This window comes from Tyto alba, unplaced genomic scaffold (assembly GCF_018691265.1).
Source record: "Tyto alba isolate M040663 unplaced genomic scaffold, T.alba_DEE_v4.0 Super-Scaffold_17, whole genome shotgun sequence".
NCBI classification, from domain to species: domain Eukaryota; kingdom Metazoa; phylum Chordata; class Aves; order Strigiformes; family Tytonidae; genus Tyto; species Tyto alba.
The window spans coordinates 20,648,369-20,662,007 of record NW_024881279.1 but is presented as its reverse complement, the minus strand read 5'-3'; the positions used below and the strand labels follow the sequence as shown (position 1 = coordinate 20,662,007).

Below are 13,639 nucleotides of genomic sequence, written 5' to 3'. Positions count from 1 at the left end.
ATGTCAAAGGAAATAAACCATTTAGGAACAGTCAGCACATCTGAGGTGGAGAGGGAAGGAAGCATCACCTACAGTAAACGTTCAGAAAAAGGAAGTAAAGCAAAGAGCCAAGGGATGCAGAAGTATTTCGCATTTTTATTGTATCGGCTCCTACTTGTAAAGAAATCATTAGATAGATGATTTAAATTAGCATTAGATAGATGATAAAGCAGCAGCTATTCAAAACAAACAGAATTAATGTACAGAACCATACAATCTGCCACAGAAAAACAGGGAAATTGAATGTACTTAAGCTGACAGTGATCTGAAAAACCCAGCTGGGTAAATTCAGTTTTACACCAAGAAATAAGCTTTAACTGGAAATACACTTCACTGCAGTCTAGTACTGAGAGCATCCTCCCCTTTACATAGGCACTGCTCCAGAAGTGGGTAATTAAAGTCATGGAGCAAGTTTATATAATGCATAAAATAAATCCATCCATCTACTGGAAGTGACACCGGGAATACACTCAGGGGGATACAAGTTCCCTGTGTACTTGATACAGTTCTGTTCTTCCAAAGAGATTTCCTAAACTTCAACTGAGAGTACCCATGATTTTTTTTTTTTTTTTTGAGGGGGGTGGGGGGGTGGGAGGTGTTGGGAAGGGTGGTTTCCACAGCACTACAAAACTGATTGAGGATAAACATTTCGAGGAAGTTTGAAGATTTCAGCACCTGTCATCAAAAAGCCAGTTTTACATTCTCTGTGAATAACTCCTCATGATAACGTATGGGGGAGTATCAGGACATGATGATTTGCCGCTTAATTACTACCTTTTCCTCTACACACATATTCCTCATAGGATCTCCTCATTCATTTTAGCTGCAGCTCCCACAGCAGAGTCCCACAGCACCTGCATATACAGAAGCCTTTCTGGGTGAGAAAAGCTGTGTATGACAACAGAAGTGGGAGATGAGCAGGAGACCACCACACCCAGGCAAGCCTGGGCAGCAATCTTACCCGCAGCTAGAAGAGAACCAAGCCCACTTCAAACCAGCTACTGCAACCCAAGAACATAAACTTTTAAGTTTGTGAAAACCCTGCCTGCCTCGATTAGAAGATCCCTCAGAAAGAAACAAGACCATTTTGTAGGCCATTAGCTCCAAAGGGGTCAACTGCCCAGGTGCAAGACAGAAAGGCTTTCAACTTTTTTCTTTTTAAACATTTCAGATATTTCTGCATTAACTTCTTGTTTTCTTGGCTTTTTTTCAGTCCAGTGACCTCTACAATTTGGATTCTTTGACTCCTGGAGAGGTGCCCAAACAACTCATTCTGCCTCTAAGGAAATTCACAATTTGGCATTTAAGGGAAACAGTATCAAATTATATAGCTGCAGTCTTATTTTGTACTTGACATCAGAGCTCTCATGTCACCTTCTTCCCCCAAAATGACTCAAAGACAGTCCTCAAAGGAGAGGTTCAAAGGCATAGCTGAGAAGAGCAAGCAAGCCCCATGTTACAAATTTTTCCTTACACAGTCCAATTAGCTGACTGGTGAGATAGGGAAGATACACACATGAACCCTTGGAAAAAAGAGAAATAAAATTGAAGCCACAGACACAGAAGTCACCTGGGCAATAAAACACAGAGGTTGAGCAACGGCCTACACAAGTAGAATTAATTGTTGGGGTTAAGCTGTTTTGAATAAAATTACTGCAAAATTAAAAGTAATGCCGAGTATTGGGTTAAAAAAGTGGGGATAGCACCTAAATGGATGGATATGACTTGGGCCACCACTGACATTCACAGTTGTAAATCAATGGCTGGAAAGCTTGAAAAGGAAAAACATCCCCTCAAGACCTTCCAACAGGAGATGCATGTGTGCTACAAACAAGTCCTAGGGTTATCTTCCTACTGAGGAAAGTGGATTTCTTTAAAAGCATCATATACCATATACCAGTGTTGCAAATTAACATCTGCAATAAACCTGAAACCTGTTAATACAAATGGTCACAAGTTGCTATAAGGAAAGAAAAGAAACTTCAAAATATAGGTAAGTCTGAAACACATAATGAGGGGTGTCTCGAAGTCACAGTAAGATACTTCAGTACCTCCAGCATGCCTTAATATTTTCTGCATGTAGTTCTTTTAATTCTGAGAGAAACTATGCAACTACATTCATATGTCAAGACAACATTAAAAGAAAATTAACAGTATCAGAATTATTTGAAGTCTTGAATAGTTTAAGATAGTAAACGCCCTGACTCTCCTAAACTGCCCCTATGTGCAACCTCACACTGCATGGACAAATCTTAATCTGTCATTACATTAAAAAAAAATAAGCGCCTGCCTCACTTGTAGGTAGGAACCTTCATCCAAAATTCAATCAACTATATAAAAAAACTTACTTTTTATTGCCTTTGTGTCAAGGAGTCCGTCTTTCAAATATGAGATCAAAACATATTCCCTAAAATGCAGCAGATGAAAGGCAAGCTAGAAGGAAAATCTGGAGCAGGCAAGAAGCAGAAAGGGCTAGGTAGCCAGAGAACCCCCCACCAAGGGCACCCACCTACAGCCTGTGACCACCAAGGCTAACTTGCTTACATCCACAAGAACCGTACCCCAGCTCTCTCCGATTATTCCACTGCACACTCCCGCATCACCCGCGTTTCCTCTGCTCCAGAGAGACACTTAGCTCTCACAACACCATACCTACAAAGTTAAACAGTTTCTAAACAAAGAACCTTTTGTTTCCAAAGCCATTCTACTTTATTTTTTTCCCCAAAGAGTTACTAGGCTCCATTTTACAAGTTCTTTCCACAGGTTTTATAAAGTAACTGATAATGTCAGTTCAAGTTATCATATTCAGTAAACCACAGATGACAGCACCTCAGGCATACAGAAGAGATCCTGAGCTGAGAGGCAATTTTTTTTTTTCTGACCACATATGGCAGCAGTAGAGTACCCAATGAATGAAAAAAAAACATTTTTTCTTGACAGTTGGAGGTTAACATATATGCAGTATGAGCCAATAATCCATGAATGGGTGTACATCATGCAACATTTGCATTCAATCTGAAACATACAGACAGTAAAGAAAAACACACTCAATTTATGAAAGGCATAGTTATTTGTGAAAGCAAGCTCAGAACTATGTGATTTTGCCTTTTCACTGACTACTGCTAATTTCACAAAATTAACTTTTTTTAATTGGCACTGAGGAAAATATATCTTGTAGCACACCTCTGCAAGGAAGCTCTTGGCCTGAGAGCCTATAGGTTTGTTGCTATTATTATAAAGAGACCACTCTTTCAGAGTGTCAATTCAGCAGGAATACATTTTGAGTATACAGTCTCTAAAATCAAAGTAAGTCTTTTCAAACAGCTTTGAGCAGAAGATTTTTAACCCTGGCATATACAAGTTGTCTCTGCTTTGTTTCTCTTGTGCCCATGTGCCTCTAAGTCCTGTCCCTCCTGCTGAAGAAACATGTCCCTATGCAGACCAGAAGGAAGACAAAATTTTCTCCTCTATTTCAACAGCTTTCCAAGATACAGCTTCTTTCTCATCCTTTCCTCAGACATGAGAAGGATTAAGTCACTCTTCCGCCTCTATTTACATTCAAGAGGGCTGCCACTACTTGGATAAGCCACAAATGCTAATTATTCTGTATTGATTCCGTTGACTTTCTGGGACAAAGCAGGTCTAAAGCTCCAGGACACATTCTGAGCATTACGGAACCTCAGCTTTCTTACATAGGATAAGCAAAGAGCACAGTCTAGATATTAGCCACCACACCTAGAAGAGAATTTCTGGGTTCCCATCAAGACCTCTACTGCTTGCATCGGCATCTGTTAGAAAGGTGAAGAGATACTGGAAACAAACCAAAACAGTACAACAGGTTTTGCATATCACTGGAGAGGATATAAGTGGTACCAGACAATAACAGGAACACGTGTACACAGACAGCAACTGTCATCATTCTCTCACTCTATTATCTTCTGGATCCCATTTTGCAGAAAGATAGGAACTCTGAGTTTATGGCTAAAGAAAAAAGGGGAAAGTCTGGGGTTTGAGATGCAAGTATTTCATTGTAATGCAAGAATCGTAGTATTCCAACTTTGTGATAATTCCATCATCCCTTTCCTTCAACAAGGGAAATTCAAAAGACCAGTTGTCTGTGTAATTCTTCTGCACACTGAAAGTATGATCCTGCTGGGGGCTAAAAGACTGTTCATCCACAGATCAGTAGTCACTGTTCAAACTTACATGCTCTCTTCCATCTATACTCCTCGATTTTGGTGTTGAGAAAGTACTCAAGTATCAGCAAATGGATCTTCATTAGGGGTGACTATATATTTAATCTTACATAGGCAGATAGTGTTCAGATATTTTCCTACAGAATGGTAGAATTCAAACTAAGTCACAACACACAGAATTTAAGCAGAATCCATGCATACCATTATAACATATTTATGTAAAATGGTTTACAGCTCAACAACAGTAAAATGCTGCTAACTGCCAACCACCACATCACCAAAAAAAAGCGTGCACATATTATTTCAGGTCTTCCTTCCACCAACCTTAAATGTTATTTGATCAACATCAGATTAAGAAAGGTCTGGATTTATAATGTAATATTAGAAGATATTAGATAGTTGTTAACATTGGAGATATCCATTTTTCCTTTCTTGTTAGAGATATGTTTGTTTCATCAACGCAAACCTAAAGGGGTGGGGGAAAAAGGAGGGATTGGGTAGGATGGAAGACTTCACTGCTACACAGGGCTTTGGTGGGTTTCTTTAAGTAGGTATTAAACCAGCCATATGCTTCTTTAAGAAATGCATTCTCACCACACAGTACAAATGCTATCTTGGGTCTGAAAAGTATCGAGGACTTTCAAGTTGTGCCACTTGCATAAATGAATTGGCAGCCTCAGCAGTGGCTGGCTGCACCGATGTTTATCAGTAGCCATGACAAACAACTGGAGCCCAGATGTGCTGCCCTCCGTCTGCTCCAAGGCTGAGCACCCTCATCCCTCCAGTTGTTTGGGATCTCTAAAACCAGTAACTCCACATGCACATCTAGATGAGCTCAGAGTAACCACCAGCCTGACAGGGAGCTCTGAAGAGCTCCAAAACCCAAAACTCACAAGGCTGATAAAGCTTTGAACGAACTGGCTTCCATCTATTTCCATAGGGCTTTGTATTACTACCCAAGAAATAAAGAGTTCCCAGAATGTCTTCTGAAAACATACCCTACACTAAGTCCCAAACTAGGATGATGTTGACTAAGCAACCTGGAAGCTCGTTTCTGTGGCCCAAAAGTGCCCGACTGATACAGTGGGTAATTCTCATCATCTTCAGGCTTCACTCCAGGTATGCCAAATTATTTACTCTGTGTCACCCTGTAAGCATTAAACTTAAAAACCATATCACTTCAGAAATGTTTTGTTTTCAAAAGCAGCACCTTTGTCAAACTGACAGTGTCTATGGAAATTAGTGCCCAGCATAACAGAATAGCTTTCTTTACTCAGAAAAGTCCATGACAGGAAAATCCAACCAGGTTTTCAAACCACGTCCATCACACCAGCATTCAAGCACCTTAAACTGCAGAAACAGTATTAAAAAAGAAAATGTAGGTCATCTCAAGGCAGAATTTTTATCAGCATCTTTATCATAAATACAGATCAGTCTGCCATTTTAATTCACATCTATTTCCACAGAATGAGTTGTTTTCATTAAAAGGGCTATGCAAAAGCCCTTTCAAATATACAGATACTTGCTGCAAATAAGTTTTAGCCATGTGAAATTTCACAAGCGTTCCTTTCCAAGCTTGGATCCTTGACAGGAATACAAAACTGTGGATCCACATTATTAACAGGCACATTCATAACAAAAAAACATCTCTATTCTGTAAATCATAAGTGTGTCAGGAGTAGAAATACCCTTTGCTGGTAGTTCTGAAGACAAAATGATTTCTCCCAAAAGATATTGAATAGATAAGCTATGCACTTTCTTAACCATTCATTTTCAAGCATCAAAAATGCTCAAAGAAGCTTAGGGAAGAAAAGCAAAATAGTGCAAATAAAATAGAGGAAATTGTACTTGCTTGGAGTAGTACATTTCCATAAGCACACTAAACTCAGAAACAGGGCATAAAACAAGCATTTATCAAGTTATGAGACCACCAAGCCTAAAACCAGAACTGTCAAGACCTCCTTCAGTTATACTGAGAGCCAAACCACACAGGTCACCAGGCAGTGCAGTGCAGCAATCTGGGGTTCAACCACCTCACTTACCTTCAAGTTGTGCTATGCAATTGTAAATTAGATTAAAATCTAACATTAAAAGAAATACAATCCCCACCCCAAACACAGCCAGATATGGCACTCAACCACTTGAGACCAAAGAGAAGACGGAAACTGGAAGAAAAAAAAAAAAAAAAAAAAAATCAGCTGAAATAATCTGTGCATGGAATGCCTGCTCTGAAACCAGCCCCCAATGGTTTTTCTCCATTTGCTGCCAAGCACCTCTAATGCAATCCAGACAGTCAAGGACATAGTCAGAATTTTAATATGAAAGCATTAAAATTCCCATTGAAATAGGACATGTCAAACTACTTTATGTAACATGATTTATCATTTCCAAATGTAGTAACAAGGGATTTTATTGTACAAGAGCATGTTGCACACAATGGGGCTCGGGGTTTGCATTTCACACTAGCCAGAGTAGAATTTCTGACAAAGTTTATGCTAGTACATGTCCAAGTTACTGGGGTATGTGTATGAAAGGGTAGCTACATGCATTAGAAATTGATGGGGTACAGAATGGACTTAAAACAAGAGGCTCTCTGAACATTTCTGTGCATAAGAAATAGAACTGGACACCTCTGGTCACTGCTGAACGGCTCTAAAACTGTGCTTATGGAAAGAAGCTGAACTGTCCCCATCCCCCAGGGCACTTGCATCAAGCAATAAAAATGGACTGTGAAAAGTTGAAGGAAGTTTTTATTTCCAGTCTTACATGTCAGTCGGATAACTGATGTCTCTCTGCAACTTCAGTGCAGTTAAACAGAGAGCAGACGTCCTGCACTTTCTAACCTGCTAAACCCCAACTTCAAAACCCCAACCTCAAAAATCATTATCTCCTATGTTTACCATATTTAACACAGCAGCTAAAATCAAGGCAAGCTGCCCAGGTCCTGCGCTAATACACCCATGGAAAGCTACAGCAGAGCACATACCCTGTCACAACTTAAAGTTTGTGGATTTTTGTGTCTGTAGACACATTTACTTACCTCTCCATTCTACATACCAGTTTCTCAGAAATGCAGAACATTTCAGCTCTGTCAGACCACTAGTTTTTTGTTTGGTTTTTTTTTTTTTTTTTTTTTTTACACATTTTAAGTAGTTTAGATAATGTAACTGCAATGAAAATGACACATATAAATATGAGGCAGAGTTGACTAGTGCAGTACAGAAATGCAAGGGCATTGACAAGAATTGTACCCGCGCTCTGTACTGGGAGAGGTATCACACCAGCTGCTAGTGCAAAGGCAACACTGGGATAAATTGGTAAGAGTATCTAAAAAATAATCTGCTTCATACTTTTTATTTGGAGCAAACTGCAACCGGTCAATGTCTAGCCACAAAAGATTATTAAGTTAGACACAAAAGACTGATTCCGTTGTATTTTGTTATATTGCTGCACTCGGTTTCCTAGCTTTCTTACTAACTTCTTCACTGGTGTACTATTAATCTTGAGCATCATTCAAGTAGATGCTTTGTTCTGTCCTCTTCCTCTGCCTAAGTCTGGTATCAATGTCCAATTAAACTTAAATATGCTTTGAAAATTTTTCATTTAATTAATAAAAGACACACAAAGAATGCCTGACTACAACAGATCACACAAAGATCTGGATCTTGCCATCAATTAGTTCTATTACAAAAAACTTAGCTACAACTGATGTGGTCAATTTATTGCATTCCAGGCAGCTGATCCCAAATGCAAGACCTTGCACTACCCTGCTTTTAAAATGCTAGTCAGAATCAATAATGTATTCTTTTAGGCCTTCCCATTCTTGCTTTGCCATTCAGCACTAGCAGCAAGAATCAAGCCTACTCCAGGTAATAAAAATCAAATGCATATAGACATTTGTGTTTGCTGTTTCAATCTAGGAGGGATCTGCAAGTCAAGTCAAAAAAGAAAAACTATTTTCTGTTGAAATTGTGAGAAGTGAGCAAAAGCCATAATGAAAACCAGCTCTCCCTACGCAGAGTGGAAGATGAGGGGAAAAATTGAAGAATTAGATGCCACAATTAACAGATGAACAGTTGTCATTTTAAGGAATCTTGCTTATAAACCAAGAGGCTGGGTAATAAAATGTCAGATAAAGTTCAGTGGGCATAGGCATTAGGTGATGCACTAGAAAGACCATCTAACTTAACATTCACAGAAACAGACTCCTACACTATGACTCAGAAGCTCAATTTTGATGGTAGCCATTTCATCAAGATACCACCTCAGTGCTCAGCAGCTATCAGAAAGCAAATCAAGTGTTCAGCGTTGTTAGTACAGGACTAAAGAACAAAATCAGAAGATATCATGACAGACATCAAGTCCTAATTCACTCTACAAACCCCATCCTAATCCACCACGCTGTCTGATAATGAGGGCACAGCCAAAGCTGAGAAAAAGGTGGTGAATATCTTGTCCATGGCAAGCACCTAATAAAACTACAACAGCTCATTCTCGGGAAGATAAGACCAAAGTATCCTACATGATATGGCTCTGAAACAACATAAGTGGCATAGAAAATGATTAGCAAGGAGTAACTGCTCAGGCTTTTTTCCTAAATGAGATGGAGAAAATATCCAACAGAATAGGCAGAAGGTCATTCTGCTTCGAAACAAAAGGAGATGTTTCTTCAAACAGCACCTATTTAAGCAGAACTCCTTGTTAATGAAGATTACAGATGCTGTAAGTTTATAAGGGTTCAGAAAGAAACTACACAGATTCATTTGTGAAAAAGCCCATCAAGAGCCATTAAACACAGTAAGCAATATTAGTGAGCTGCAGACTGCTAGCACTTGGGGGGATACTTTGGGTAAGTAAAACTACACATCTCCCTTGTTACTGTCCTCTTTCCTGTCAGATCCACTACTGACCACTGTCAAGAGAGGACACTGGCCTTGTCGTACAAAATTTAGTCTGACCAAGCTGGACTACTACTGAAAAAGGGCAAGACAGGTGTGCTAGGTCAAAAAGGAAATAAAATGCATGCCAAACCAAGAAAAGGGGATACAAACTTCTGTAACAAATTACTGATGAAGCAAGCAAATCTTGCCCTTCTAGGGCCATAACCACTGGCTTCATCAAAGGGGTCAAGAGATCCTACAATTCTGCTTATTACTAAAACCTGTTACTCAGATAGAAACTTCTGCCACATATTGTAACACAGCCTGCAACACTTGTAGACTTACAGACCCTTGGGGACACGCCTGGAGAGACAGTTGAACTACGGGTCCAGAACACTAAGCTTTGAATTATGAACTATCTAGGAAACAGTCTTTTTATTGCCAAAGATCTGAAAGAAAAACAAAAGCTAGAGGAAGTCACTAAAACAGAAGACACTTACAACTAAAAGGGAATCTGTCTTAAGACATTCTTGTGCTTCAACCTTTCCAGGGTATTCCTCATCCAATCCCCTCTCTGAATTCTTACAATTGGCCAATAAATATCTCTTACTCTAGCACTCAGATAGGATTTATGATGCACTGCAAGTGCTGTGCAATTAACAGCTTTAATGCCTGATTCATTTCCTTCTTCAAAGGGAGGCTGAAGAAAAGCACAACAGGAGATGGCTGGGTACGGTAGCTGTGGGTATATCATAAATATACATGATATGACATTTCCTCTACCACTACTGTAAGTCAGCACATCCCTACTCTTCCTGTAGATATATCAAACCTTTTTCACTGTTTAGATCCACAGCTATTATTCATTCTTCAGCTTAATCAGTGAGGGTTTTTTTTCCTACCCTCAGTATGGATTTTTATACACCATCCCACATTTTCACCATAATTTATCAATGGCTTTTTCCACTCCATTTCACTGAATTTCTAATCTCATTTCCCCAACTACACTGTCTACAATCATAACATAGCAGTGACTTTAAAAAATTCAGTATGCTCCACTAATTTCACAATGTGTTAAAGGAGATAAGAGAGGAATACATTCTTTCTATCTCAGCATGATTACTTTAACTTGCATATCAGAGACAACAGTACACAGCTGAGGAGGAGGATAGGCACTTCTGTGAAATGAAGTCAAAGCTCTGCTATCTTACACAGGTATTGACCAACTTTCAGTGAGAGAAATGCCACTAACTCTTATGTGCAAGACCAGGCATTTACCTCTTCCACATTTTTAATTCGCATTTGGTGGATGTTTTATTCTGAATTATGTCGACAGGGTTTCATCCAATCCAATAGCACATTTGAGGGATTATTACCGATGCATTATATACTAATAAAACACCCTGCTCTGAAAGGAATTTTAAATGGCACAACTTAGCAGCTTGCTTCCCAGCTGCAGTCTTAAATTCTATAGAATGTCAATGTTGAGTACAAGCTACTTTCACAAGCAATTAAGATGGACTACATGAAGTACCTAGCTCAGCCCACAGGCTATATAAGACTTGGCTTTCAGTTTTGTTCAATTACTTTGTCCTTGTCTTTGGTAAACAGAAATCCTTGTTTTACTTTCTCTCTACCACACACTGCATTTGTTCTCCAAATTATACCACCCTAATCTGCACATGACAGCCTTTGCACCAGTTTTACTCTACGCTGAAGTAGCTTTCACCAAAAGATTTGAAGGTAAAGTACACAAGACAGCAGTGTTCCTAAATAAATTCTACTGTCTAAAAAAAGGTACCTCTGAACTAAGTTTCACCTCAGATGTGCTCAAAAGCATAAGTAAAACTTCGCCTCACCCTATTAAGATTTCTTCAGGCAATTTTACTTGTCACTGTGCTACATGCCATACAGTTTGCTTAAGCTGTTGCTATTTCTGCAACTTTCTTTCTGAAATCAACTTTAAACTTAAATACTGTTAAAGACTAGACCTAGTCTAAATCTTACCATATCCCAACCTCATCTCTCAACATTTCTGGAGCTATTCAGATTAAAGCCCACCGAGATAAGAACAAAGAGGGGAAGTCCAATATTACATCACGATGTTCTCAAATGCAGCAGCTCATCTGCATGACATGACGCTTATTCCAACTGTAGAAATACTCTCAGGCTTCAAATACTGTGTGCACATGAAACGCCCAAGCACTGGAAAAAAACTGCTCAGAGTCCACTATTTATACCAAACTGTTCTCAGGATTCCTTACTAAATATTTAACTTCATACATCACTTCTACTCAAACTGAGTAGCAACAGTAACTAACTTGATTCTGAGAATCTATGTTTTTAGTTAAAACGATGACACAGTTAAACTTTCCAAGCTTCAACAGAAGTGAAATAGTACTTTTCCCATAAGCCAAGTTACCTTATGTAAGTCAAGGCAGAAAAACAGACCAATTCTATTGAATTTCAACACAAACCAGTATTAACAGTCATAAAATAAGAACAGTGCCAAAGGGTTAACACGTTATAATGATAAATGTTGCTTGGAAGAATACAGATCAATTTTAAGATAAACATCATTGATGATTTAAGTATGTTTGATTCTGCCTCCTGAGAAAACTTTCAGGACTACTGGTTACTGTTCAAATTCTCTTTGGGAACAGGAAAAAAAAAAAAAAAACAGCTTCAAGACACACAGCTTCAATTCCACATTTTAGTTAATCACATGGAGTTAGAAACCACACAAACTGAACAAACAGAACAGAAGATACTCACATTCCCCATGTATTCTGAAAGTAGATCCTGCAAGGCCTGTCGCACTGCATTACACTCGGCAACTATACGTTCCCGTCGGTCATCACGTGTGCAGGATGAATCAGCCATCAGGGCTGCTCCACTAATGATGCTCTCCAGGCGTTCTTCCAGGGAAGGCCTAAAACGTTCTTCACTGAAGGTCGATGGATCCACAATAATTTGTTTCTAGTAAAATAAAGGTTTTAGAAATAAGTAAGCAGACTAAGCACTAAGTTACTGTTAAGTCATCAAGACAACTGATGTTTACAGCAAACCCCTGAACAGGCATACAAGGCAAACAACACACAGTTTTGGCACTGAGGATGATTTTCATGAGTAGTTTTGTAAAATTACTAAAAGGTTCCCCAGCAGACTACATTGCTAGTCATTTTTTGTGCTGCTTTGACAGCTAAACAAAACTTGGCCACAGGAAGCCTTGTTACAAGAATGGCAAAAATCAAATGTGCCAGCACAAATAAGGTTCAAAGTACAGAACTCTGCTTAACTACATGTCAATCCAGACATGCCTTCACTAGTTAACTTGTCAGATATAATTATTCCATCATGAACAAAAAAAACCCAAGGAAAACAAGCGTCCAAAATGAGCCCTACATAAAGTGCCCTGTTGTCCTAGTTTATCCAGTCTTTCTCCTCTTCACCATTATGCAGGTAAATATAACAGTATTCTCAAAAATTCTAAGTGAACCATCAACACAAATGTTTCAAGCAGCACAGAAATCAATCTCTTCATGGCAGAAAACTATCACAGGTTTATCTCGGCAGATTATTACTTTGCACAGCTCATACTAAAAGACTCAAAGGCTGAAACCAGCAGTACTGATGTATCTGCTTTTCAAGGGACCAGTACTACCACCCATAGAAGTTCATCCCAAAGAAGCAGCGTAGAAAGTACTCATGAGGTGATAAATACAAGTGATCTATTTAAACAGGTTTACAATTTATTAAAGAAAAATTACTTGGCTGTTTCAAGGTTTGGTGGATTGTTTAGGGTTTGGGCGGGTTTTCTTCCCACTACAGGGGCGGGAAGGGAGCATGTTGCTAACTCTTTATAAAAAGAAGCTCCAAAGTTTTTTTGAAATGGGAGGTCTCACAATCAGTTTGTACATCAGCTAACTTCAATAGCAACATCACAACCACTACTTCTCCTGATAGACAGCACATTTTGTCTCCCTAAGGAGTAACCACACTGCCTTTGCGGCAGGATTAGAAGATGGCATGAGTTCTCCAACATGCTCCTCAGTTTTCCTGAAACTTTTAGCTGTGCAGATAATACAACGATAGCATGCTACCACTCCAGAACTGCACCATCAAAGACAGAGATAACGTTTATCTTGTTATCTTCTGGTAGCCATTTAATATTTTACCATCACAGTAAAAACACTGAAGTATTTGGGGGCATGTGTGTGCAAAGCCTCTATTACAAGAACGCAATAATACTCAAATGTTAACAGGAAATGAAGTGCAGGGATAACATCTGCCAAGAACCTGAACACATTTGTTTTGTCAGTCTCCCTTGGCAGGAATGAGACGGCAAAGCTATCGCACATGACGTGCATTGAAGCTGGCCTGATGAACAAGCTCTACCGCTATTAGAGCGCTTCACAAAGCGGAACTAAAAGCTCAAAAGCTCCATGTGAGCTGCAACACTCGAAAAAAGTCTCTGGCCATATATTAGAGAGTTCATGTAGTAAAATACAGCCATATATCAGA

At 39.1% G+C, this 13,639-nt stretch overlaps 1 protein-coding gene across 2 annotated transcripts in view; it reads right to left on the bottom strand.

Moving 5' to 3' along the window:
* The window catches only part of CTNNA1 (catenin alpha 1), a 115,746-nt gene that overhangs the window by 72,749 nt on the left and 29,358 nt on the right, over positions 1-13,639 (bottom strand). For both annotated transcript variants that reach the window (XM_042789971.1, XM_042789970.1), the window contains exon 7: positions 11,891-12,094. In XM_042789971.1, coding sequence (XP_042645905.1) covers positions 11,891-12,094 — 204 coding nt within the window. The remainder of the gene's footprint in view (positions 1-11,890; positions 12,095-13,639) is intronic.